At 46.0% G+C, this 27,975-nt stretch overlaps 1 protein-coding gene and 1 long non-coding RNA gene across 4 annotated transcripts in view; both read right to left on the bottom strand.

Annotated features, from left to right (window-relative positions):
* SDHB (succinate dehydrogenase complex iron sulfur subunit B) overlaps positions 1-19,635 on the bottom strand; it is a 29,145-nt gene extending 9,510 nt beyond the window's left edge. Inside the window, exons 1-3 of one of the 2 annotated variants that reach the window (XM_025855929.2) lie at positions 19,414-19,635; positions 9,806-9,933; positions 2,275-2,360 (exon numbers count right to left, since the gene is read on the bottom strand). In XM_025855929.2, coding sequence (XP_025711714.1) covers positions 2,275-2,360; positions 9,806-9,933; positions 19,414-19,485 — 286 coding nt within the window. In that variant the 5' untranslated portion in view covers positions 19,486-19,635. The remainder of the gene's footprint in view (positions 1-2,274; positions 2,361-9,805; positions 9,934-19,413) is intronic. The other variant, XM_025855927.2, reaches the window with a different exon arrangement.
* Positions 11,331-17,128, bottom strand: LOC112811694 (uncharacterized). Of its 2 annotated transcripts, XR_003205120.2 has the most exons (3): positions 15,033-17,128; positions 14,150-14,434; positions 11,331-12,036 (listed from the first exon to the last, which is right to left on the bottom strand). It is a non-coding gene; the product is annotated as an uncharacterized lncRNA (long non-coding RNA). The 2 variants fall into 2 exon arrangements; XR_012381358.1 differs by lacking the exon at positions 15,033-17,128 and having other exon boundaries at positions 14,150-14,974.
* Positions 19,636-27,975: the final 8,340 nt, after the last annotated feature.

Raw genomic sequence — 27,975 nt, 5'->3', positions numbered from 1 at the left:
CTTTCCAGGGAGAAGAATGAACTCATGTGAAAGCAAAGCAAACCAAGCAAAAACAAGGTGCTGACCAAGGACCCTGAAAATGACACGTTTCTTTGCCTGGACTCATTTGCTGTGTACGGAAATTTCCTAGGTATTTCAGAGTTTAAAGAGGACTATGCAATCTGAACCCACTTCTCTGAAGCTGTTTTTTTGAAGGTCATCAGGCCAGAGAAATGTGATTACTTGTGAAACCTGTATTGGGTTATCACTTTAGTAAGACCACACCGTCTTCTTCTCCTGTAAATCCTTTTTTTTTTTTTTTTTAAGATTTTATTTATTTGAGAGAGAGAGAGAGGGAGAGCACAGAGAGTCAGAGGGAGAAGCAGATGCCCCACTGAGCAGGGGGCCTGATGTGGGACTCGATCCCAGGACCCTGAGATCATGACCTGAGCCGAAGGCAGACGCTTAACTGACTGAGCCACCCAGGCACCCTCCTGTAAATCTTAGTAAGTATGTAAGAGAACACAAAGACCCATCATTAAGCAAATACCCCTTAAGTTTCCCAAGAGACTGAATGCTATCAATATATTTACATGTGCCTGGCATCCAACCAGAGAAGTATGCTCTTATAAGAAATGGTATACTATTTAAAAAATAAATCCAATGAATCTTTGAAAAAGGCTCCCCTGGAAATTCTCTTAACAATCAATAAGGGAATAAAAAGGAGTGGCAATTAATATCATTCTGCCTCATACTTTTTAGTCCAGATGGATCACATCATATGTTCTTGGCTCTGAAAAAGTCTTACGGGGAAAGGTTACTGAAAAGCATCTATATTTCCTGTGTTGCCAGGACTTACATGGGGAAGGCTGGTACTTAATTACAGCAGAACGTTCCCCGAACAGCAGGACTCAGCCAGACTATCGTAGTATCTGTCAGCATTTGGTACAGTAAATCCCATCCTGTACGACCAGCTGAATCAAAGCAGCTGTCTTAGGAGGAAGACTGAAATACTTGAAAAACAGCAGAACACAGACAAGAGTGATGGGCCGGCGTCTATAGTGACTTCTTCTTTTATGGAAGGTCATTTTAGGAAGAAGTTTCACACTGGTCGTGGCCCAAACTACCCTGTTTTGGTTTTATCCCAGGTCTTCCAAGCCTGGCCAGCAGAGTGTACCGCCTGAGTGCCGTTCTGGAATCTGACAGCTCTGGCTGACTCCTGGCTCCCCAGCTAACTATCTACGTGTTTTTTTGGAAGTCCCTTAACCTCCCTGGGCCTAAACACTCACAGTGCTGGTCTATCCCCCTTCAAGTGCCCAGAACAGAGCCTGGCCCACTGACTGGGCTCTACGGCCGTCAGGAACCACCAGCCCTTGTGGTACCCCTCTGTGATTTTTGCCACGTCCGAGTATTGCTGAAGGATTATTTATGAGTTTTCTTAAAATCAACTCATTTTTACTTAAATTTATATTAAAAGATGATTATCACTGTTACATGGTCATTAGTAATTATATTTTTCTAACATGTCACATATACACACAGCTATTATAGTAAAAAATGCTGGTCTGAACACTGCCTAAAATCAGCTCCTGTGGCACCAGGAGCAACTGTGGAAAACTCTGTTCCCACCCAGAACGTTCCTACTGAGCAGGTGCTCTATACACATGTACACACGTAATGCTGGGAGCTGGGCAGGGGGGCATGGTACCCCCTGCTGGATAAGGGTTATGTGTGCATAAGCACCAACTAGAAACTCTCCACTGTCTCCCCCCACCCCCTCCTCCAGTGAATGAGCTCAGCAGCGGTGCAGAGGTGGCTGCTAGCAGCCGGGAGCTAGTCCCCGAAGGGTGCAGCAGCTCAGGGGGATCGCCAGATGCAGTAACCACGTGACATAAAGCTCCCAAATGGGAAGAAAACTCAGAAACCAGAACCTGTACTACGCTTGGAATTTTTTTTTCTTTTAAGATTTTATTTATTTATTTGACAGTGAGAGACACAGCGAGAGAGCGAACACAAGCAGGGGGAGTGGGAGAGGGAGAAGCAGGCTTCCCGCGGAGCAGGGAGCCCAATGCAGGGCTTGATCCCAGGACCCCGGGATCATGACCTGAGCCGAAGGCAGATGCTTAATGACTGAGCCACCCAGGCGCCCCTATGCTTGGAATTTTTGGTGCATTTACCCAAGGAAAGGAAGTGTGATGCCCAGCAAGGTCACCTGGCAGAAGGCCAGCTCAGTTGTGGTGGGCCCCGGAACCAGAGCCTAAGTGTCTAAAGCCTAACAAGGAAGGAAATGCTTACCTTCTCTGCATGATCTTCGGAAGGTCAAGGTAGAATCAATTTCATTCTTAATCTTGATTAAAGCATCCAACACCATAGGACCACATCTGACCAAAAACAACAGAACACCCCAGTTGTATTGATGGGAAGTTCCAACTCCCTGCACTTTATCATAATATGATCTGAGACATCTGCACACATTAGCTGCTCAGAATTTTTTCCATACTTTTATTTGTGTGTATTCTTATACATGTTGTGCATGGTGGAGTCGCACTGTGTATACATTTCTAGGAAAAGGAAAGCTGCAGGAGAGACAGTGCCCCACTCCAAAGCGCTATGAGTCCATGCGTGTGGGGACAGCCAGAGGGGGGAAGGGTAGTAGCACTGGGCTTGGAAGGTGGAGCGCAGGCCTGGTGTCCGGAAGGCAGGTCAGAGTCCTGGCTTGGACCCTCGAGCAAACCCCTTCCTCAGCCCCCCGCCTGCAAAGTGCAGAGCAGCTGCTACATCTCACGGGACTACCGCGGGTGAACTGACACATGGGAAGATGAGGTGGGGAGCATCCGCCACATACACTTAGTTTAACCACGATTATCATCGTGTAGAGAGTGCAGTTCTTTGGAATAGCTCAAGCTCTCTGAGCCTGTTTCTTGATCCGTAAAATGGAACTGATCTTTATGGCACACGATTGTTACAAAGATGAACTAAAAACCTGCCCTTTCCACGGCAGCTGGTATACAGCCCAGTGCTCAACACATCTATTTCTGGCTGCTGCCCGTGCCGCTTGGTACTTCTCTACGTATGGCCTTTAAAAACATATGCCCCCTCCCCAAACATCCTTTAGCACGATCGAGATTTGTTTTCCTGGCTTTACTGAGACATCACGGACAAGGTGTGGATTTAAGGTGTGCAGCATGAGAGTGTGGCACAGAACCTGACCTATGCTATGAAATGTCACCAGGATGAGATTAGCTAACATGCTGCCTTATCAGTCTTCTAGCAGCAATGTGCAAATACCCCACCGCCCTATCTTTGCTAATATTGGGAACTGTGACCTTTAAAAACCTCTGCTATTTTGACAATTTTACTATTGTCAGTGTTTTAATCAGAGATCTCCGAAAATCACAGTGGCTGAATATTTGTCATAAAATCAGTGATTTTTCTGCACTCATCAACTGTTTATTGAAAGTCTGCTCTGTGCCAGGTTCTGCTCCGGGTGCTGGAGGCGCACCAGAGAACAGATGAAAATCCACGCCTGCATGGCCTGTTTGTTCTAGTCGACTAATGCTGCAGATTCTGTCCACCCGTGTTCTTTGCCTCTCTATTTATGAGATCTTAGGAATGTTTTTTAAAGGAAATTTTCTTAAAGCTGGGAACCTGTCACCTCCTCACCCCCGATACTTCACTTCTGATACTCCTGGTCACCAAATGCGTAGTTTCCAGGACGGAGCAATCCTGCAACACCAGCCAGGTGTCCCACATCATAACTCAATCTGCCCACTGACCCAGAGACAGCCTCAGGTCCCACAGGGGAGGGGCTCGGTCCAACAGACTGCCCGCCCTCCTCAGACCCTGCAAGCCTAGCTGTCACCTGTGCTCCGGATGGCCGGCTATAAATCAGAGATTCTCATGATCCCCTCCATGGGTTTGATAATTGCTACAGTGGCTCACAGAACTCAGAAAAACAGTTAACTTACTAGACTATGATTTAGTAGAACAGCCAAATGGAAGAGATGCACAGGGCCAGGTATGTGGGAAGGGGAAGCAGAGCCATGCCCTCTCCCTGCACCTCCATGAGTTCACCCACCTAAGCTCTCTGAACCCCATACTCCACAGATTTTAAGGAGGCTTCAGGGCCTCGGCATGATTGATTACACTGGCTGCTGGTTTAAGTGATTCACCTCTAATCTCTCTCCCCTCCCAGGTCAAGGGGTAGGGCTCTGTGTTCCAAACTTCCAGACAGGGTGGGTTTCTCCCAGTTATCTAGGAGATTTCTAGAAATCACCTCATTAACATAAAGGCTGGTGGCTGAAAGGCTCTTCTTATGAGTAACAAAAGACTACCCATTTGAAGCAAGGGCAAAGATGAACTATTGGGACTTCATCAAGATAAAAAGCTTTTGCACAGCAAAAGAAACAGTCAACAAAACCAAAAGACAACGGACAGAATGGGAGAAGATATTTGCAAATGACATATCAGATAAAGGGCTAGTATCTAAAATCTCTAAGGAACTTATCAAACTGAACACCCAAAGAATAATCCAATCAAGAAATGGGCAGAAGACATGAAGAGACATTTTTCCAAAGAAGACATCTAAATGGCCAACAGACGCATGAAGAAGTGCTCAACATCGCTCGGCATCAGGGAAATACAAATCAAAACCTCAATGAGATACCACCTCACACCAGTCAGAATGGCTAAAATTAACAAGTCAGGAAACAACAGATGTTGGCAGGGATTCGGAGAAAGGGCAACCCTCCTACACTGTTGGTGGGAATGCAAGCTGGTGCAACCACTCTGGACAACAGTATGGAGGTTCCTCAAAAAGTTGAAAATAGAGCTACCGTAAGATCCAGCAATTGCACTACTGGGTATTTACCCCAAAGATACAGATGTAGGGATCCGAAGGGGCACATGCACTCAGATGTTTATAGTAGCCATGTCCACAATAGCCAAACTGTGGAAAGAGTCAAGATGTCCATCAACAGATGAATGGATAAAGATGTGGCATGTATATATACAATGGAATATTATGCAGCCATCAAAAGGAACAAAATCTTGCCATTTGCAACGAGGTGGATGAACTGGAGGGTGTTATGCTGTGCGAAATAAGTCAATCAGAGAAAGACATGTATCATATGACCTCACTGATATGAGGAATTCTTAATCTCAGGAAACAAACTGAGGGTTGCTGGAGTGGTGGGGGTGGGAGGGAGGGGTGGCTGGGTGATAGACATTGGGGAGGGTATGTGCTATGGTGAGCGCTGTGAATTGTACAAGACTGATGAATCACGGATCTGTACTTCTGAAACAAATAATGCAATATATGTTAAGGAAAAAAAAAAGAAGAAGATAGCAGGAGGGGAAGAATGAAGGGGGGAAATGGGAGGGGGAGACGAACCATGAGAGACGATGGACTCTGAAAAACTGAGGGTTCTAGAGGGGAGGGGGGTGGGGGGATGGGTTAACCTGGCGATGGGTATTAAAGAGGGCACGTTCTGCGTGGAGCACTGGGTGTTATGCACAAACAATGAATCATGGAACACTACATCAAAAACTAATGATGTAATGCATGGTGATTAACATAACAATAAAAAATTAAAAAAAAAAAGGCTACCCATTTTACCTTTATTATTTATCTGGAGCTATTTTAGGAACTAGGAGCAAAACCAAAATATTATAATAAAAGATGACCCTGTAGCTCTTATCTCTTAGGATTACAAGGATTTTAGGAGGATTACGAGGGTTTTAGGAGCCAGAAAAGCCCTGGACAACACCAAAATATATACCACAAATCTATTATATTTGATGCTAACCCTGCCCCTTCCCCACTCGCAGCCCTCAATCAGCAACTTAGGCTATTTGACTTCTAATCTGAGTAATGGAATTTTTTTTTTAAAGATTTTATTTATTTGTTTGACAGAGCACAAGCAAGGGGAGCAGCAGACGGAGAGGGAGAAGCAGACTCCCCACTGAGCAGGGAGCCCGATGCAGGACTCGATTCCAGGACCCTGGGACCATGACCTGGGCCGAAGACAGATGCTTAACTGACTGAGCCACCAAGGCGCCCCTTGGGTAATGGAATTTTTTAAAACACAGATTTAAATACTTACATAATTAAACTACCTTTTCCTCTTATGATACTATCACTGTTAAATCTAAAAAGACCACAACCCTTCCTGAGGTTTCATGAATACACAGAATTTTCTTCTAGTTTTTACATCTTTAAAATTAATTAATTAATTAATTTTTTGAGAAAGGGAATGGGGGGGGTAGAGTGAGAGCATCGCAAGCAAGCTCCATGCCCAGCACGGAGTCCAATGTGGGGCTCCAGCCCAGGACCCTGAGATCATTACCTGAGCGAAACCAAGAGTCGGATGCTCAACCAACTGAGCCACCCAAGCACTCCTACATCATATTTTAAGGGCTGTGTCTCTCTCAGATGTCCTACTGTTACTGCTCTCTATTTGAATTCACGCTAGAAGATCCCAAGTTTTTGGAATTTATTTGATTTGTTTTACGGCCCAGTTATCACAATGAACGTAGCATGCACACTTGAACGTGTTTTGCAACCATTTGGTGTGATGTCTCAAAAACACTAATTAGAGCAAGATGATTGATAATGTTCAGATTATTTATGTCTTTACTCCTTAATTGTTCTACCCATTGCTGAAAGGACTGCAGATGTTTGTTCCTTAATTCTTGAAATTCTTCAATTCTGCCAACTTTGAAGCTCTGTTATTAGGTGTATATACATTTATGACTGACATGTCTTCCTGATAAAATGGTCCCTTTATCATTATGAAATGTCCTCTTATTTCTGGCATATTCTTTGCCTTTTAGTCATCTGATTTTACAATAGCCACTCTACCTTTCTTATGCTTATGCAGTTTTTATGGATATCTTTTATTTTCAACCTGTGTCTTTATTTTGTTAAAAACAAAACAATAGGCCCCAAATGGAGTCACTTATGCCAAGCCTCATGTCAAACTGAGACTTACCTTCAGTTTTGGTTCTTCCAGAAATGTAATTTAAAACCAGTCAATTAGGAATCACCTAGTTAGGCATTTGCCTAATTGATTTTGCCATTCTGTAAAGGAAAGTGACCTTGCCATAACCAATATGCTTTTTTGGTCTTTCTTCCCACTCCTGTCTGCCTATAAGTCTTTCATTTTGTGCAGCTCTGTGGAGCTCCTTTTTCTTTTTTTTTTTTTTTTAAGATTTTATTTATTTGACAGAGAGAGACACAGAGAGGGAACATAAGCAGGGGGAGCGAGAGAGGGAGAAGCAGGCTTCCCGCTGAGCAGGGAGCTCAATGTGGGGCTCGATCCCAGGACTCTGGGATCATGACCCGAGCCGAAGGCAGACGCTTAATTGACTGAGCCGCCCAGGTGCCCCACCTTTTTTTTTGTTTAAAGTAGACTCCAACCACAACCCTGAGATCAAACCTGAGCTGAGATCAAGAGCTGGATGCTTAACTGTATGAACCACGGGGTGCCCCTTGGCACCTGGCAGCATCTAATCTATCTGGTAGATTAGATGCTGCCTGATTCAGGAATGGTTACATAAAGCCAGTAAAATCTTTAAAATTTACTTAGTTGCGTGGCGCCTGGGTGGCTCAGTCATTAAGCGTCCGCGTTCAGGTCAGGTCATGATCCCAGGGTCCTGGGATCGAGCCCCGCTCGGGCTCCCTGCTCAGCAGGAAGCCTGTTTCCCTCTCCCATTCTCCCTGCTTGTGTTCCCTCTCTCGTTGTGTCTCTGTCAAATAAATAAACTCTTAAAAAGAATTTACTTACTTGAATTTTGTTTTTAACAATATTTAAAGTGCATTTCTTGTAAGCAGCATGAAACTGGGTTTTGCTTTTTATCTATTTTGACAATCTTTGCCTTTTAATTGGAGTGTTTAGTGCCTTTACATGGTGTAATTATTGATGTGGTTGGATTTGGGTCTCTCATTTTACTATTTTACTATTTGTCTTTCCACTTGAGTTTGGGTCATGTTTCACTCTTCTTGGTATGATTAGTGATGCTGGACTGTACGTTGGTCCTCGTGAATAACATGATGTAGAAACTCTGGATTTTATTCTCTCTCTGGAGAGCATGGATTTTTAAAATAGTTTTTAATTTAAGTAGGCTCCATGCCCAACATGGGGCTTGAAGTCACAACCCTGAGATCAAGAGTTGCATGCTCTACCAACTGAGCCAGCCAGATGCCCCTGATTTTGTTTTGAAGACTGACTTTCTTTCTTTCCTTCCTTCCTTTTCTTTCTTTTTCTTTCTTCTATCTATCTATCTATCTATCTATCTATCTATCTAATCTACTGTAGGCACCCACGAGCAGGGGAAAGAGGCAGAGGGAGAAAATCTCAAGCAGACTGCGCAGAGCATGGAGCCTGACACGGGGCTCGATCCCACATCCCCAAGATCATGACCTGAACCAAAATCAAGTGTGGCCTGTACAATTTCCTTTTCTTTGAATATTACTAATGATTTCTGGTTGCTGTTTGTAATTGTCTCCTTGACAAGAACGTTATATATCAACTAGCTATATTGCTTAATAGAACTTATGTGTCAATACAGAGTCAAAGAAAGCATTGAGAGTAGTAGTTTTCAAACCTTTTTTTTGGCACTATGGAAGCTTTTGTTCAAAAGAAATAAAATACTTATTCACTGACAAATAAAACAGATCACAAAATAGAGCAGTTCTGGTTATGCTGGGGAGGGCAGGGGTGGCACAGTGGGAAGCTGGAGCCCAGCTCACCAGATGCTTCCTTCCCTTTGGCTACCTGTGGAGATCCTTCAGGGTGGAAGCTGATGAAAGAAGAGTGGCTCAGAGAGAGATGAAGGACTCAAGCTGCTGTTGCTGCCTTTGAAGGTGGGGACTATGAGCCACAGAGCCCAGAGGCCTCTAAAAGCTGGGAGTGGCCCTCAGCTTACAGCCAACAAGGAAATAGGAACCTTGGTTTTGCAACTGTAAGGAACTGAATTCTGCCAACAGCCCAAAGGAATAGAAAATGGATTTCCCCTTAGTCTCCAGAAAGGAACATGGCCTGCTGACACCTCGATTTTAGTCTGATGAAACTTTTACCAGACTTCTAACCTGCACAACTAGGAGATAATAGCGGTACGAATCTTTGTTAATATTTTAACTACACCCCTATCTTGTCCTATCACCATTCCTGCCACATTTATGGTGTCTATCCAGCTCTACCAATACTCCTAGAAATTTGTCATCCTCTGATTTGGGAAAAGGAAAGGAATTTCTCAAAAGTTAATCTTCTTGGTATTAGTCTTTTTTTTTTTTTTTAAGTAGGCTCCACGCCCAGAGGGGAGCCCAACATGGGGACTGAACTCAAAACCCTGAGATCAAGACCCAAGCTGAAACCAAGCGTCAGATGCTTAACTGACGGAGCTACCCAGGTGCCCCCGGTTATCTTTTTGAATCAGGTACATACTTCATTCTTGTTTGAAAAAGAGATTTAAATTCCAGAGCCACTGAATGATCTGTTTTTAAACCTTCCAAGGATGTGGGCGCCTGGGTGGCTCAGCTGGTTAAGCGACTGCCTTCGGCTCAGGTCATGATCCCAGGGCCCTGGGATCGAGTCCCGCATCGGGCTCCCTGCTCCTTGGGAGCCTGCTTCTCCCTCTCTCTCTCTCTGCCTGTCGCTCCCCCTGCTTGTGCATGCACTTTCTCTCTATCAAATAAGTAAATAAAATCCTTAAAAAAAAAAAAAAAAAAAAAAAAACCTTCCAAGGATGTGAAAAGCATGTCCCTGAATCAGATCAAGAGTACACTTTCACTTATCAAATACCTAGCTCTCACATAGATACTCACTTATTCAAATCAATTTCGTAAGTTTGCATATGAGGTTTATCTCCAGTCTTGTCTGGGTCCCAACGGTAGATGGCAAATTTCTTGATTCGGGGAGCTGCGGCGGCAGCTGTCTGTGCCCCCCGGCAGGCCTGAAATTGAAAAAATTCACAAGAAAGGAAAAAAATATTAAAAATGCAAAATAAATCCTCCTGTTTAGCTGGCACTATAAACTACCACACTGGATACAAACCCACACATTACTGACACACAGTCTTTTTTTTTTTAAAGAATTAACTAATTAATTTTTAAAAGGTTTTATTTGATAGAGAGAGAGAGAGATAGCAAGAGCAGCAACACAAGCACGGGGAGTGGGAGAAGGAGAAGCAGGCTTTCTGCCTAGCAGGGAGCCCGATGCGGGGCCCGATCCCAGGACCCTGGGATCACGACCCGAGCTGAAGGCAGATGCTTGATGACTGAGCCACCCAGACGCCCCAAGATTTATTTATTTTAGAGTGGAGCACGTGAGCGCACGGAGCCGGGAGGGGCAGAGGGAGAGTCTAAAGCGGACTCTCTGCTGAGTTCAGAGCCCATGGCAAGGCTCCAATCTCACAACCCGGATACCACAAGCTGAGCGGAAATCAAGTTGGGATGCCTAACCGACTGAGCCACCAAGGTGCCTCCTGACAGTCTTCCTGAGAAAGGCAGTCATTTGATATCCAACAAATACTAAGCACCTAGCACATACCAGATATGGTACTGGGGGCGGGTGAAATAGCACATAATGAAACAAAGTCTTTGCCCTCACAGAATCTACTTTGTATGAGCAAGAGAGAAATTTATTTATTTATTAAGATTTTATTTATTTATTTGACAGAGAGAGACACAGTGAGAGAGGGACACAAGCAGGTGGAGTGGGAAAGGGAGAAGCAGGCTTCCTGTGGAGCAGGGAGCCCGATGCGGGGCTCGATCCCAGGACCCTGGGATCATGACCTGAGCTGAAGGCAGATGCTTAACGACTGAGCCACCCAGGCACCCCTATAAAAAGATTTTTATTTATTTGATAGAGAACAAGCTGAGTGCACAAGCAGGGGGAGTGGCAGGCAGAAGAAGGAGAAGCAGGCTCCCCGCTGAGTAAGGCGTCTGATGCCGGCCTTGATCCCAGGACCCTGGAATCATGACCTGAGCCGAAGGCAGATGCTCAACTGACTGAGCCACCCCGGCGCCCCGGCAAGAGAAATTAAATATTCATAATAAAGTATAAAGAGGGAAGAACACAACAGAGACTTACACTAGTACAAGAGATCAGGGAAGGCCCCATAAAGGATATTCAAGCTGTGGCTCGGTACGTGGGGATCAGGGGAAGGAGGGATGTATAAACTGAGGGGACAACACGTGTGGAGGCCCAATTGGGGAGAGCACAGCACATCTGGGAGAACCGAGAGAAGTCCAGTGTGAGTGAGGGAGGCCTGAGTAAGGATGGAAGTGGCAGATGTGAGCAAGTCAAGATTTCGATTTTATCCTAAGAGCAATGAGAGGCTAGCACAAATTATCAGGTGGGAGACATAATCATTCTTTATTTTTGAGAAGAATATCACTGGTTGAAGGAAGAACTGTCAAACAACATGTGGAGAAACTAGCAGAAAGCTACTGTAGTTGTTGTAAGGAGATGCTGGTGCTTCTAGATTAGGTGTCTCAGTCAGCCTGGCCTGCTGTAACAAGACACCAAAGACTGGGTGGCTTAAACAACATCTGTTTCTCACAGTTCTGGAGGCTGGGAGGTCCAAGATCAAGGTGTCAGGCAGACTTGGTGTCTGGTGAGGACTCTCTTTTTGGTTTACAGATGGCTGCTTTCTTGCTATGCCCTCATGTGGCAGAGAGAGAGATCTCCTGTCTTTTCCTCTTTTTGTAAGGGCCCCACCCTCCTGACCTCATCTAACCCTAATTCCCTCTCACAGGCTCCATCTTCAAGCACCATCACAATGGGGGCTGGGGTTTCCACGTATGAATTCTGGGGGAACGCATTCAGTTCACAGCACTGTAGCAGGAAAGAAGAGACTACATTTAGGGAACTAACAAACAGCTGAGTCCTGTTCTCTAGGATGATTCTATCATCAGCTCCTGGGTATTCCGTCTCTGCCAGCTCACACCGTGAGCTCAGAACCCTGGAGTGCCACTGCAGGGGCTGCTATGAGAGGGAGAGTGAAGAGGTCTGGTCTCTGATTCCTTCCCTCCTTCACCGGAACAGCTTCCCCCTAAGAACAGATTTGCAAAAAGGTTGCTATTGCTCAAAAGTTTCATATTTAAATTCATACTCATTTTTAAAACCACTCTTTATGATGAGCTGATGAGAGGAGCCACGACTGGAACCCAAGTCTGCCTGACTCCAGAACCCATGTTCCTAAACACTGTACTATCCTATTTATTTGTGAATATTTGCAGGTCTCTTCTTGGTTCTTTCTTTTTTTTTTTTAAAGATTTTATTTATTTATTTGACAGAGACACTGCGAGAGAGGGGACACAAGCAGGGGTAGAGGGAGAAGCAGGCCTCCCGCGGAGCAGGGAGCCCGATGCGGGGCTCGATCCCAGGACCCTGGCTCATGACCTGAGCTGAAGGCAGTTGCTTAACTGACTGAGCCACCCAGGCGCCCTGGTCTATTGATTTAAACGTTAAACTCACCCAAAAACACCATCACAGAAATACCCAGAGTGCTGGACCAAACTACCTGGTCACCCTGTGGCCCAGCTGACACATAAAATTAACCACTCACAGCATGGAACAGGTTACATTTTACATCTCCCAGCGTACCTGGTCCAGGCCTTTGTGCACAGCAATTCAATTTATAGTTAAGAAAAATTGAAGAAAAATGCAAAAAATTATACTGAATTTAAAATAAAATTTAAAAAGGGAAAAATGAAAAAAGCAAAACTTGAGCATTAGATTAACGCAAACATGCTGTCCCCAACCCACAGCTCTTGAAACTCTTCTATCCAGGAGGAGGACACCAGGTGGAGGCCACACCAAGTCCCCTGGGCCCCATCCGAGGGGCAGAGTGGGGGTCCTGTCAGTCCAAACAGCAACGAGCAGCTGAGCCCCCAGTTTGTATGCAGACACATGCAGCCTATCTCCCAGGCCAGCTGGTTCTCTTATAAACTGGTAAAAAAAGATGAAAAACTGGGAAGGTTAATTGTGTAACTACAAGAAATGTGATTGTCATACTTGCCGGCACAAAGTGTCCTGAATTAAGTGAGGCTGAAAATATAAACATCAGATCTCAGTATGAGAAAAGGAAATACAGAGAGAAGATGAGAATGAAGGTGAAGTGGTATTTTCCTTTATTACCAATCTGGCTAGGGTCAGCAGTAAAAGGAACATCTTCCATTAGGGACTCCACCTTTTTTTTTTTAAGAATTAAAGGCAGGATTCTATTCTATTCCATTCTATTTTATTTATTTTTAAGCTCTACGTGGGGCTTGAACTCATGACCTGGAGATCAAGAGTCGCTCCCTCTAGCGACTGAGCCAGCCAGGCACCCCCTAGGAACTCCATTTTGTAAAACAGCAGGAACATTTGGTTACCGCCACCTTGTGGCATTTAAGACAAAGTGGACGAAGTGAAAAGATCACGGAAGATGATTTGCTCCCGCAGCCTTCTGCTTGCTAACTGCCCCCACCTTGGTTTGGTGAGATTTAATGACGTATAATTCATTACAATAAAACTCACCAATTTTAAGTGTATAGTTTGATGAGTTTTAACAAAGAAGTGTAACTCCTACCATAATTATGACAGAACATTTCCATCTAGAAAGTTCTCTAGTGTTCCTAAATTTACAATCAGTGCCCTCTCCCTAACCCTTGTAACTGCTGTGCTTTCTATCACTACAGATTTGCCTTTTACAGAATTTCATATAAATGCAATCGGACTTGGGTCTAGCTTCTTTCACTCGACATAATACTTCTGGGATTCATTCACAGTGTTGTATATATCCACAGTTTGTTGCTTTTTAAAAAAATTAAACTTCATTTTGAGATACCAAATCACATGCATTTATAAGAAATAATAATGAGATCTCTCATATCCTTTACTCAATTTCCTCCTGTGAAAACACTGTCCAAAACTATAGCACAATCCCACAACCAGAACATCAACACTGGTACGGTCAAGACACAGACCATGCCCATCCCCACAAAGAACCCCAGTATTGCTCTTATCAAAGCCACACCCCACCCCTGCCTCCCTCCCTTACTAGCCATCACTAATCCGTCTCTATTCCCGTAATTTTGTCATTTCAAGATACACACACACACACACACACACACATATATACACACACACATATATATAAATGGGATCATCTAGTATGTAACCTTTTGGGATTGGCTTTTCTTTATTCAGCATAATTCTCTGGAGATTCATCCAAGTAGTGTTTCTTTTTACTACTGAGTAGTGTTTCATGGTATGATGGACTCCAGTTTGTGTAGCCACTCTCCCACTGAAGGACATCTGGGTTGTTTCCAGTTTTTGGCTACAATGAATGAAGTTACAATGAATATTTGTGAACATGCTTCCATCTCTCTGGGATAAATGCCCAGGAAGGTAACTGCTGGGTTATGTGACAGCTGGGTGGGTGGCTGCCTTGCCTGTGGTAGGTGCTAGAAGAGAGAGGGACAAAATGCCTTTAAAACATAACTTCTTCAATTTTTTTTTTTTTTTGGCCAAAACATTAGTAAAGCTTGGACTTTCAAAAGAACCTGGGACTTTGCTGTTGCCAACTCTAGTTCCATGGTAGCGAAGGCTGCCTTAATAGTTCCATCAGAAGGCAAAAAAATCCAGTCCCAGGAAGCTCGGTCTCACTCCCACAAAGGCTTATTGAAGGTGACGGCCACCACCTGCCACAGGTCCTCACCTTAAGACCTCTTCCTAAGACCTATGTCGCTTCATAGCCACTCTACAAAAATACAAAGGTCTACACTTGCTCATGCAGATCTCCCCAAATGTGATTAGGTTTTTTACAGATCATTTAAATTCTTATCCTACGAATGATGTGAGACAAAAACAATGCAGGGGTGAATCACAACAGAGTACTATAAGGCAATGAGCCCTAACATAAGTTTTGGGGTACCCCAAAGTGTTACTAATTTTTTCTAAACAACTAATTTAAATTCATTTTGTATATTTTATACAACACTTGGTGGGATGGGGGGGAGGGTTAACAGGAAGGAGGAGAGAAGATACGGAAATCAAAATTACCAGAGGAGGCTGTGGTTCTAAGTGAAGGAGTGGTTCACTTGAGGGCTGCACTAAGAGTTAATCCAGAGGAATATGGCAGCTGCGATAAGAACAAATAAATTCGTGCAATAGAGAAATCTGAAAATTTGTTACACAGGTGTCCCAGAAGTAAAAAAAAAAAAAATGAAAAAAATCCCCCAAAAAACAAAAACAAAACTTCCATTCACTGAGCCCTTACCATGTGTGAAATGCTGTACTAAGTTGTCTCTAATCTTTACAACAATGGGAAGTTTTATTATTCTCAGTTAAAAAATGAAAGTAAAAATCATACAACAAAAGAGCCAGGATTCAAACATGGGTCATTTGACTGCAAAGTTCGACCCTTTATCTATTCTGTCTGTGGCGAAAATGCAAATCCAAAACAGAACAGCACAAAAAGATAATTCCTTTTCACAAACAAACCTAAGAACACTCAACTCATACAATTAGCAAGATCTTAGGTAGTAGCTAGCCCAGGCCTATTTATTTGTTTATTTGTTCAATAAATATTACAGAGTGGCTTCTATGTTCCAGGACTGTTCTAGGCCCTGGAGATCAAGGGCAAAATACACGTAGATTCTGATCCTTGTGGAGCTTACAGTGGCTGGAGGCACACACAAATAACATCGATACTATGTGGGCCCAGGGGATAGGTGCAATGGGGTGGGGGGGGGAGGACCTGGGGGGGGGGGGGGGGGGGTCCTGGCTATAATTCTACAATTCTAAATGGGGTGGCCAGGGAAGACTTCACTGAAAAGGTTGACAGTTGAGCAAGACCCGAAGGAGGTGAGCGAGCAAGCCATGCCTGTACCTAGGGGAAGAGCAAACTGGGCAGATGAGACACTCAGCACAAATTTTGAGGTGGACACGTGTTTGAGGAGCAACAAGGTGGTCAATGTTGTTGAGAATGGAGTGAGTGAGAGGGACAGGAATGGGGAAGGAAATTAGAAAGTCAGCAGGAGAGCCAGATCACGTAGGACCTTGTAAGGGTTTTGTTTTGTTTTGTTTCTCTATGCCCAATGTGGGGCTTGAACTCATGACGCTGAGATCAAGAGCCACATGCTCTACTGACTGAGCCAGTCAGGCACCCCTAGCAAATTTCTTTAAATGTACTCGATGGAAGTTGTGTATTTGAGATTCAAACTTTGGAGAATATTCTTTCTTTTTTTTAAGATTTTTAAAAATTATTTATTCATTTGAGACAGAGAGATACAGAGAGAGAGAGAGAGAGAGCATGAGCAGGGGGAGAGGCAGAGGGAGAGGGAGACGCAGGCTCCCCGCTGGGCCAAGAGCCTGATGTGGACTCAATTCCAGGACCCCGGGATCATGACCCGAGCTGAAGGCAGATGCCCAACCATCTGAGGCGCTCTTTTTTTTTTTTTAAGATTTTATTTTAGAGAAAGAGAGAGAGAATGTGCAGAGAGGGGCAGAGGGGAGAAAACCTCAAGCAGACTCAATGCTGAGTGCAGAGCCCCACGTGGGGCTCCATCTCATGACCCTGAGATCATGACCTGAGCTGAAACCAAGAGTCCAACGCTCAACTGACTGAGCCACCCAGGTGCTCCCCCCCTTTTTTAATTAAGTAAGCTCTAAGTCCAATGTGGGCCTTGAACTCATGACCCTGAGATCAAGAGTTGCATGCTCTACCAACCGAGCCAGCCAGGTGCCCCGGCCCTGTTATTTCTTTAGGAAAGTTTCCTTAAGGAACAGACTTGGAGCTCAACAGAACGGACACAAATCTGGAGGTAGGAGAGAAAGATGTGGAAATGGAGAGGTGGAAGGCAAAGGAGTCTCTATAAACCTGAGTAAAACGGAAAGTGCAGACTTGTTTCTGAAATGTGTGAGTGGCACTGGTTTAAATCCAAGCTCTACCACTTAGTAGTTGTGTGTTCTTTGGCAAATTACTTAACCTCTCTGATTCTATCTCCTCTGTTGTATAAAGAGGAGGAAATATTGGGTGCCTGGGTGGCTCAGATGGTTAAGCGTCTGCCTTTGGCTCGGGTCATGATCCCAGGGTCCTGGGATCGAGTCCCGCATCGGGCTCCCTGCTCCTTGGGAGCCTGCTTCTCCCTCTGCTTCTCTCCCTCTCTCTCCCCCTCTGTCTCTCATGAATAAATAAATAAAATATAAAAAAAAAAAGAATTAAAAAAAAAGAGGAGGTAATATTAATATCTACCTCCTAAGATTAAAATGGAGGGTCAAGCGACTAGCATAGCCCAGAAAATAATTCTGCTTTCCAACACTGGCAATATCACTAGTTTCTCTATTATTCTGATTGGCAGACAGGTATCCTAAGACCCTCCAGTGCTAAGAGCAATGAGATACACAAATGAGAGAAGGCGGTACTTGCCCTAACGTTGTTCACAGCCTAGACGAATAAGGCAACACAATCAATTAATACCTTACAGCCAAACACTGTAGGCAAGAACTATGGTTCACTGGTGCAGACTAATGCATAAAAGGAATTCAGAAGAGAAATCCTACCATATCTTAGAGTCCTAGGAACCTGAATATTACCCATAGATAATATACCAAGTTCATTATTGGATTCTTTTTTTTTTTTAGAGATTTCTTTATTTGACAGAGAGAGAGCGTGCACATGCGAGCACAAGCAGGGGGAGTGGCAGGTAGAGGGGAGAGGAAGAAGCAGACTCCCTGCTAAGCAGGGGAGCCTGATGCTGTGGGGCTCCATCCCAGGACCCTGGGATCTTGACCTGAACTGAAGGCAGACACTTAATGACTGAGCCACCCAAACGCCCCTCATTATTGGATTCTTTTGAGGTGGCTTTTACAGGAATGAATGCAGATTCCTAAGAGGTGGAGAGGAGGGACTCCTATTTCTCTGACCTCAGGAAACCCTGCAACGGCCTCACCTGGAATTACGAAACTGACTTATGAAACTAGCCTTCTCCTCAACTCATTCATGGAAGAGAAGAGGGACCTGAGCTTTGGAACTCACTCTCATTGGTGGGGCTCTCACAACTTAATTGCTTCCTCAGCAACTATAAAAGGAACTGGTAAACAAGGTCATTATTAGTCATCAATTTAATGCTCAGAGGACACCAACCTGAGGCTCTGGTAGGCAGTCCTCCTTCCCTATCTCCCCGTTTCAGAAAGACTATAAAATGACTTGTCCGAGTTCACATATACCATATTGGAAAGAGCTAGTACCAGAAGACAGGCCATACAAACTGTTATAGGGCTAGAGCAATATTTAGAATGAGAGATATTCTCATGTAAGCGCAAGAAGGGGAGAGGAACTAATTCTTGGTTCATCAGTGCCCACATCTGTGCTAGGAGTTTTTCTCATATTATGTTAAAAATAACGGATTTAGGTCCCGTATCTTCCGGTTCTTGGCCATGATATTTTGAACAAGTAAAATTTTCTTTCCGGGGCCTCAGTTTTCAAACTTCTAAAAAGGAGCTAAGAACTGCTATTCACCCACGTTGCAGGGGTTGTTGAGGAGCCCAGAGGAGGAAACAGATTTGAAAGGGATTCGTAAGTGCTTAGTGCCTTACGTGTGCAATGGCAATTTCCCTTCCCCTTACAAATATTCCCATTTACAAGGTGGATTAGAAGTGTGTGGTTTCCTGACAATACGAGGGGGGTGCGGGGAAACGTATCACTGCACATTGAATAATATAAACCAATACATAAGGGCAGAGCCAAGCTCTGTACCTACGAGATCCGTGCCAAAACTCTGCGCTCGGTATTGTTGTAAGCCCCTTACAGAAAGGGCCACTAAGAGGATGCCGCTGCTGCAAGGCACCCCATCTTTCCCGCAAACTCCCCACTAGGGAAAGGGTCCAGATCCTTCAGGAGACAGAGTGATCTGCCTCCATTTCTCCCTTCCCCTGCCCTGCCCTCCCCAATCCCGGTCTAGCCCGTTTACGGAACCCTCAATCTTGCATCCTGGAGGAGAGACCTCGCTTCCCAGGTCCCATCCCTCCCACTCCCGCAGGTCTGTCTCAGAGGAGCCCTATTCCTGTGCTGGAACAGCCCCAGTGAAAAGTGGCTTGGAGCCCAAAGGTTTGGACTCGAATTCTGCTTCCAACAGTGTTACTCGCTTGCCATGTGACCTTGGGCAACCCGAGACCCCTCTCTGAACTTTTCCTATCTTAAAAAAAAAAAAAAAAATCGTCTCCGCCCTGATAACCTCCCAAGCTGCTGCGAGGGGCAGAAGGATAACGGACAGGGATGCTCCAGGCCCAGACCCGAGCACTACGCAGTGGGAGCGATTCCTTCCCTTCCCTTCCCTGAGGCCTTGCGCTGTGCTCTCTCGGCCTCCTCCACGGCCCCCTCAGCAACAGGCCGCCTCCATCACTCTCCTGCCTGCCCTCTCCCTCCCGCTCCGCACCTCACCTGCAGGCAGGCTCCGCCAACGGTTGCAAGCGGGAACCGGCGCTTCAAGGAGAGTCCGACCACCGTCGCCATCTTGGCTTCTGACGTCGCGCCCCACCCCTTAACCCCGAGGTCGCTTTCCGCCGTCGTCCCGCCGAGCACCGCGGCGCCGGCCCGGCGTCCCCCAGGACCCGCTGGCCGCGTTGGAGCCGCCGACTGGGAGGCGGTTCCGGTTTCCCGAGTGGGAGGAGGGAAGGCGGAGAAAGCCAACGCAAGCGTGCGCAGTTGCGGCGTGCGCGGCGCATGCCCAATTGGCCTCCCGCCTTCCTAAGGTGACCTTCCCAGAAGGGGGCGGAGTCTGAGAAGGAGGGCGTTGGAAAGACCCGGGCTTAGATGATGGGGAGGGAGGAGCCATCCGATCTGAGTCCAGTCCCTATCTTAGCCCCCTTTCTTCCTGAACATTTGTCAGTAGTATCACTCATCTCTTAGTGATGAGTTTAGTGGCTTTAGTCAGACAGTTGTCAGACACAGTGCGGTTTGCCCGAGACTGTCCTGGTTTCAGCACGGAGAGTCCTGCATCCCGAGAAACTCCTCGGTCCCAGGCAAACTGGGAGAGTTGGTGAAGGAACGGAGGGGATGTCGAAGATGATGGGTCATCCATCCACCCACCCACCCATCCATCCACCCACCCACTCATCCACTTACTCCCCCATCCATCCATCCATCCATCCATACATCCACTCACCCATCCATCCAAAGATACACCAGCAGCACTGCTCTGTGATGGGCGCTGGGCAGCTGTAGTGAGTGAGCAAGCCAGGCACAGTTCCTGCCCTCACCGGGTTTACTGGTCGGCTAGGCGGGCAACCAGGCACTCACACCTCAGCAAGCTCTGCTCTGTAAAATAGTGGGGAGAGGGGAGCCAGCCCTTGGTGGCTTACTTAGCCATATAGCACCAGAAACCATTGCTTGAGCACCTGCGATATGCCTGGCACTGGGCTTCATCATCTCACTTAAGCACCCCCAGCAGTCTTGTGCGAGAAGTCTATGTGTGTCCCTCTTCAGTTTAGTCCTCTCAGCTGCTTTCCCTGACCTCTCCGTGGCTCATCTCGGGGCTTGCCTCCCTCTGGGGCTTGATTACCCCCGTCCTCCAAGTTGCTTGGTCTCTTGGGTCACCTCTGGCAAAGTTTATGTAGGTGGTTGGCTTTGCAGGTACCCGTGTTTGTCAGGAATGACATTTTCCCTTCCCTGCCCGCTTGTTTCTGACATATGAAGGGCACCTTTTAACAGTCTTTGGTTTTCTCACAGATCATTTAGATGTGACTGGGGAAATCAAGAAGGCCATACAAATTGGTTTGTTGGGGCTAAGTTTCTGGAGCCCTGGGCTGGAACCTGGCTACACTGCTCTGTGGCGTCATTAAAGGAGGGATGTAGTGAGGCCACAAGAAACAGCCTGGACCCCTGGGTCTAATCTCGAATCTTCTCAAGCCTGTGTGACCTCGAACAAGTTCCTCCCCATCTTGGGCCTATAGTTTCCTTGCCTGTATCATCAGGGTGTTGGGCCAGCTGATATAGGGTTCTGTGATTCCGGAGGCTGCCTGGGGTGGGGGTGGGGGGGGCATCTTGAGTGCAACGGTTGACGGGGCTGAGGTCACCTTGACTTTTCACTGGGGCTGATCCAGCACAGGAATAGGGCTCCTCTGAGTCTGCCTCAAAGCCTCTTGGGCCACCCAACCTGGATGAAATCATGGGAAGATTGTCACTCTAACTCTTCCTGGCTGAACTATCTTCTGAGATGAAGGAAGAGTGTCCTCTCCCTCCAAGGAATACGTTTCTAGAGAATTGGTCCTGTTGGCTTTTTCATGATTCTTTCATCTCGAAGGCAGATACTATTTCTAGAGGAGTGACTACCCTTTTACTTTTGCCCAGGTCACCTTGGAAAAAGCAGCCTGAGGCCAGCAGAAGTAAGACCTTGATTTATGGAGGGGCTCTTGGTGCCAAGGGGCCCATGCGCCCTGCAGTCACATCATTCCTGGGCTTCATGGGGATTTGGGGAGCTCAAGAGTTATGGAGGAATAAATTCCTGGATGGCTGCACCTCCGCCCTGAACTTTGGGATTCCAGAAAGGCACAGCTGCAGGGCTTAGAAGTTTTCATGGCCTGCTCCTGACAGATCTTCCCAAGATGTCCCCGTGGTGAGATCCGAGGTTTTTTTGTTTGTCTGTTTCCATTTGTCTAGTGAGTGAAGTATTACTTTTCAACAGTCGGCTATGTGCTTTAAGTTTATGCTGAGCCTCATCACTTACAAATGTGTTTACATAAATAGTCTTCCCTAGTCCTCATAACAACACTTCTTGATTAGAAGATTTTTTTATAGACTTTCTTAGTCTTTGGATAATGGGAAAGCTGAGCCATCTTGGGTGGGAATCTTGTGTTAGGAGCTCTGCCTTTCCCAAGGGCTGGAAATCCAGTCCAGAATTAAAAATTAAAACCAAAACCATTGTGGTGTATCAACTATCATTTGTACAATCCACTATATTTCTAGAGTCTTGTGATTTAGGGCAACCTGGCCAGATTCCTCCCCAGCCAGAGGGCCAAGGATTTAGGGGAGATTTATCAGATAAGATCTAGGGGAGAAATATCAGATAATTTTATTACCTGGGAGAGTTATTTGTCTCTGGGAAAAGCCTGCCTCACCCCAGTTAATTTCCACGGTGGGACTCGGGCCTTTCTGTCCAAAATTCAGGATTTCATTTGCCTTTGACCAATGGGCTCTCTCTTCCATTTCTGGCTGACTCCTTCCCTTTGTCCAGCTGTCTCCTGCGCGTCTTTATCTGGGTGTCCCAATCGTCTCTGAAACTCATCGTGTTTCCAACCGTACGTATCACCTGAGGCATTCACAGCTCCTCTCTTCTCAGCACCACCAAGCCAGAAACCTGGTATGTACCTCAGCTCTTCCCCCTGCCACATCCAATCAACCACCAAACCCCAGCATGGCCTCCAGGTCAGCTGCCTCTTCTGGAGGACTCACTGGTCCTGTGTATCAGGCCCTCTGCAGAACACTTTGGGTACATTTTCTCTGTCTAATCATGAAGGCAACCCCATGAGGTAGGGATTTCTGTCTTTCATTTAAAGTTGAGGCAGCTGAGCCTCAGAGAAGGTCAACAATTCACTTAAATCATACAGCTAGGAGGTCAGTATTCTCCACTGGGGAGATGGCTGGGCTCTAGGCAGGCCACCCAAGGCTCCTGGGAATGTGGTGGTTGCAGGTACTCTGGTCCACCTGCAGGGGATGCCCCTGCCTCACGGAACTGCCCATGACTCCTTAATAGCCCTTTTCAACCTGCCCTTAAAAAGGGCTTATCTAAACCGTCCTCCCTCTAAACCCCACCATATAATTAGACTTCTCAAAATATGCTCTCTGAGTGGGATGAGGACCATCATATGCTACAGACTTCTCCAATTTCATGAGCAGCCTCTATGGAACTCCCGGAGCAAAAGTCACGAGCCACCCCCACTCCAGATGGGGCTGCGTTTCACACAGCTGAAGTCAGCTCAGCTGCTGGGACTTAGTAAGTGGCCCGAGGCCTTCTGGGGACTGTCACGTTGCTGGGCCCTATAGCATCACACCACACCACACACACACACACACACACACACACACACACACACACACAATTAGAGCTCACCCACCCTGCTAACCTCTGTCTCACTCCCGTCTGCCTGCCACATCACCAGCATACTCTCAAATTAGCAGTTAATTTGATCCTCTGGATGTGTGTGGGTGTGTGCTTTGTCAACACAGTCCATGATAAAATTCCCTTTCCAGCTGAATCTGAATTTTGAGCATCCCTTTCTATCAGAGACAGAGTCATGTAAATGAAATGCAAAAAACAAATAGTGGTAAATACTCATTGGTACTAGACATTGGCTCCCTGGAAACAGAACAAGTCAGAGGGGTGCAAAAAGTTAAAAGCAATTTCGACCTTCTAGAGAGCAGGGAGGTGGAGTGGTTAAGTGTGCAGGCCATTGGAAGTTCAAATGCTGCTTTATCAGTCATTTGCCGTGTGACCTTGAGCAAGTTACTTACTGTCTCTGTGCATTACTCTTCTATCATGTAAAATGGGGAAAAAGAGTCAGTCTCCTCACGGGCAGGAGTAAATGAATTAGCATCTGTAAGGAGCTGGTCAGTCTTAAACTGTGGTGGGAAGCCCAGCTGGGGGAATAAAAGAGGAATAAAAGAGATTATGCTAATCAGGATGGGAAGACTTCAGCATAAAACAGATGCCACGGGTTTCAGGCAGCTTTCAAAAAAAGTTTAAAAATACATATGTAATTAAATTCTCACAATGTAAAAATTTCAAGCAACATAGATAAAGTTTAAATCCTCTCGGTCACACTTCCTTTCCCAGAGGTGATTACTATTGTCAGTTTCATGGGATTGCTTCCCTATCTTTTTCTTTGCATGTGTATACATATGTATGTTTCTATAGAAATCCATGGCTCTGCTTGACATTCTTTTTTTCCCTTTTTTAAAAAAAATACCAACATCAAATGCTGTCTCGGAGCTCTTTTTTTTTTTTTTTTAAGATTTTATTTATTTATTTGAGAGAGAGAGCACAAGTAGGGGCAGAGGGAGAGGGAGAAACAGACTCCCTTGCTGAGCAGGGAGCCTGATCCCGGGACTCTGGGATCATGACCTGAGCTGAAGGCAGACGCTTCACCAACTGAGCCACCCAGGCGCCCCAATGTTTTGGAGCTCTTTCCATGTCAGTGCTCATAGATTTATTTCGTCTATGTGCGGCCAAATGTTTAAGTGTAGGCATGTACCATGGTTTGATCATTCTTCGGGTAGTTTCTTAAAAATTATTTTCCTATTAGTTTAAGAGCGGTAAAAAATATTTATGTTACTGTCCTCTTTCTAAAATGCAGGATTGAACACGTGGCTGCAGCTATCCTCAATCTTCAGAGGGTCCCCATTTCTGAAATAGGGCACACATTTATGCCCCCTTGTATCTCTGCTCAGCTTGGCAGCCCCCCTTCTCTGACCAGCCATCCATTCCTACACTCATTCGATGCTCATCCTAGCCTAAATGAACACCAGGACCACCCTTGGTCACTCTCGCAGCTGGAAAAAATTGTGTGTGTGTGTGTGTGTGTGTGTGTGTGTGTGTGTGTGAGATTCTAAGGCTCTTTGTACCTTTTTCACTTCTCCATACAGCAAATATTTGTCAAGTGCCTACCATCAGTCTGTCTCCTGTCTGTCACCGTGACTTGGCTGTCAGTTCCTGGAGGGATGAGATCATGTCCCATGCATAGGGGTTTCCAGGGAGAACAGATACCCTGGTTTGCCCAGCGTGGTTCCAGTCTCACCTCTTATCTGGGTGAAATTATTGGTAGTGCCCCCTTTCACTCTGGTTTAGATGAGAAATCATACCATCACTTTAGTTTTATGCACAATAGATGCTTACAATAACAGTTAATTGGAAAAAAGAATGGATATGGCAGATGAATGAATGTAATTTGCTTCTCACATTTGGAGATGCCATCTTACTCTGAGTTGAAGCCTGGAGAAAACACACTACATTGTGGACAGGTCATTTCACCCTGGGCTCTGTTGCCTTTGAGGGGTTTATAGGAATCCTATAATCCCCAGACATATGCTTGCAGGTAGTGGGGCATTCTTGTTGTAAGGTTCTAATGGGCCACACTAAGAAATGACTGGCACAAAGGAAACATTTATGAATAAAAGAGCTGATGACCCACTGGACTCAGGTTAGGAAGCTGCTTCTCAGACGGGGTGGTCCAGAGCAGAGGCTCAGCAGGTGGGTCTGGAGTCAGATCACCCTGGTGGGAATCCTGGTTCCGCTACTTCCTGCTGTGGAAACTTGAGCCAAGTCACTTCCTCCCTGAGCCTCAGTTTTCTTATCTGTAAAGTGGGGATAGTAACCCCACAGCTCTGTGGGGGGGAATCAGAGGCAATGAGGAATGTAAAATATCATATGAAATCATCTCTATTTGATCATTTTGACCTTCAGAACGGCTTTTCACATAGTTCAAGCTGGCAGGTCCCTGGCACGTAGTCAGTGAGTAAGAAATGGTGGCTGTTAACAACTCACATCTAGTTGGGCTGATCTTTCTGTTTCCATTGCCTAGCCAAACAGGCGTTTCTTTCATTCAAAGCGTATTTGGGGCACGTGGGTGGCTTGGGGCGCCTGGGTGGCTCAGTCCGTTAGGCGTCCGACTCTTGATTTCAGCTCAGGTCATGATCTTGGGGTTGTGGGATCGAGGCCTGTGTCGAGCTCTGTGCTCAGCTCAGAGTCTGCTTGTCCCTTTCCCTCTGCTCCTCCTCCCCACAAGTTTGCTTTCTCTGTCTCTCTCAAATAAATAAATAAGATCTTAAAAAAAAAAAAAGTCTTTGCCGAGTGCTATGTGCCAGGAATTGCAGGAGGTAAGTAGAATAATCCTTATAACATTTCCAGTAGCGGGGTAGCATGTAAGGAGGGCTCCAGAATGCAGGTCAGAGACTGGTCCGTAAGAGTCATCTGGCAGCAAACCCATGACGGACAAAATGGGCCTTTGCTTATAGAGCATGAGGGGCTGCGGCACAAGCAGGCTTGACCTGAACCTGGCACTTTGCTTCCAGACTAGCTAGAGAAGCCCAGACCTTTGTTTTCTCAGAGATCAGGGCTCAAAAGGAGCCTGGGCTGCCCAGAGGTGAAGCACAAGTGAAAAGGCAGATTTCTCACATGAGCCAGCCTGGAGACAAGGCAGCAGAGCTGAGCTTTCTGCCTGGGCATGTCCTTTTTCTGGTTGTTCAGCTGGTGGATGAGATTCCACGTGCTGTCATTTGATGTCACTCACTATATTTAGTTACCAAAAATATTGCTCTCGGTCCCCTGGACCTGATGCCACTTGGGTGAAGATCCTGGATATATACCACTGGGCAGGCAGAATTCATCCCTGGCTGCTCTTTTATTTTGGGGGGAGGGATCCCACTTCCACAAGCTTTTGGCTCTGCTGAGGTATGGATCAGGTCCCATCTGGAATGAAGGGTCTGAGATAATGGAGACTTCAACTCCACTCACTGGGGACCTGCAGACAACATCCCGCAGTAACATGCAGACTCGAGTTGTATTCCAGACGACAGTGAGGGGAAGGAGGCTAGAATCGAGGCTGTTCTATTTTCTATGAGGCTGGTGGGGGTTCTCATCTTGACAGCAGGCAGAGGTGGCATGGCCAAAGGTACTCGCCTTGCTGAGGGAGAGGCCAGTTCTGGTAACATGGCAGCAGCTACACTCAGGCAAGAGGACCTTCTGGAGGGGCAAGGCTCTGTGCAGTGGCGCTGGGAAGGGCTAATGTCTATTTTATGCTTCTCTTTTCGGTATTATAATAATAAACTTTTGTTAGCCATTGCAGTCAGACTAGCTGGACACTGGGGATTTAAGAAATGTGCCTACTCTTATAATTGGGCTCAGCCTGGCAGAGAAGATTCTAGAACTATGCTTTCAAATGTGGTAGCCACTTGTGGCTAATCTGAATGAAGATGTCCTATAAGTAGAAAATTTAAAATTACATGCGTGGCTTGCATTACATTTCTATTGGAAAGTGCTGTTCTAGAAGTCTCAGGGTGACTTCCAGCCATCGTGTAGGTGAGTGGCCAGGATAGGAAAGCACCACCAGGCTGGATTTAACACACCACCATCCCTTGGGGAGTCTCAGAAATTGGTGGTTGGGGAAACCCTAGTGAAGATTGTCATTGCTGTGGCTTGGGCCACCTTAGTTGGGTATAAAAGGGAAGCATGAACTCAGAGAGCTGGACCACGGGTTAAGTCTGGGAGTATGAGAACTAGTGGTTTTCATTTTGCAGTCTCTTGTTAAGATGGCTTCACCAACACATCAGTCCAGAAGTCCAAGATGGGGCTGAGGGGTAAGAAGCCCCCAGGTCCATCCCAAAGAGCTCAGGAGTGGCTTCCAGGCTCAGCAAACAACTAGGTGGCTTTATTTTTGGGCTTTGGAGAGTTTGTTCACAAAGATCCTGTTAGACCATGGCTATGCAGTATGGATTTTTATAACATGGGTCAAATCACAAATGTCCACATGTAACAATTCCATATTATAAGAACATGATATGATCCAGAGCAGTGGACACTGTTGGTGCCCTACCAGATCCTCTTTTGGTTGTGAGCCCATTCCCCAGCTCCTGTGATTTTGCTGCTAACTGCAGCTGTGATCCTCTTTAGATGATTGCTCATGGGCTACTGGTGCCACCTTACCCATTCAGAGAGCCAAAGTCCCCATAGCCAATGACTGGCTGGTGCAGGTGTACAAAACTCTGCCTCTAGGTGGGACAACTCTGAGCTGCACTTATGCTCCAGAGCTCTCCAGTGATCAGGCTGAGGCTACACCTCAAGTCATAGTCTTATTTGGCTTCTTCCCTTTCCCTGTCCTGTACCCTTCACTTAATAAATAATAAATAAGTTGTTCTCAGTTGCTCACTTCAGGGTCTGCTTCTGGGGAACACCACCAGAAAAACACAGCCAGACTTTATTGTGGGTATTGGTCTTGACCTTGGGTGGTGGCC

Source organism: Callorhinus ursinus, unplaced genomic scaffold, assembly GCF_003265705.2.
Source record: "Callorhinus ursinus isolate GAN/ISIS: 27379988/994484 unplaced genomic scaffold, GSC_fseal_2.0 scaffold18, whole genome shotgun sequence".
Classification (NCBI taxonomy): domain Eukaryota; kingdom Metazoa; phylum Chordata; class Mammalia; order Carnivora; family Otariidae; genus Callorhinus; species Callorhinus ursinus.
The sequence above is the reverse complement of the archived record's forward strand: the minus strand, read 5'-3'. Positions and strand labels throughout refer to the sequence as shown.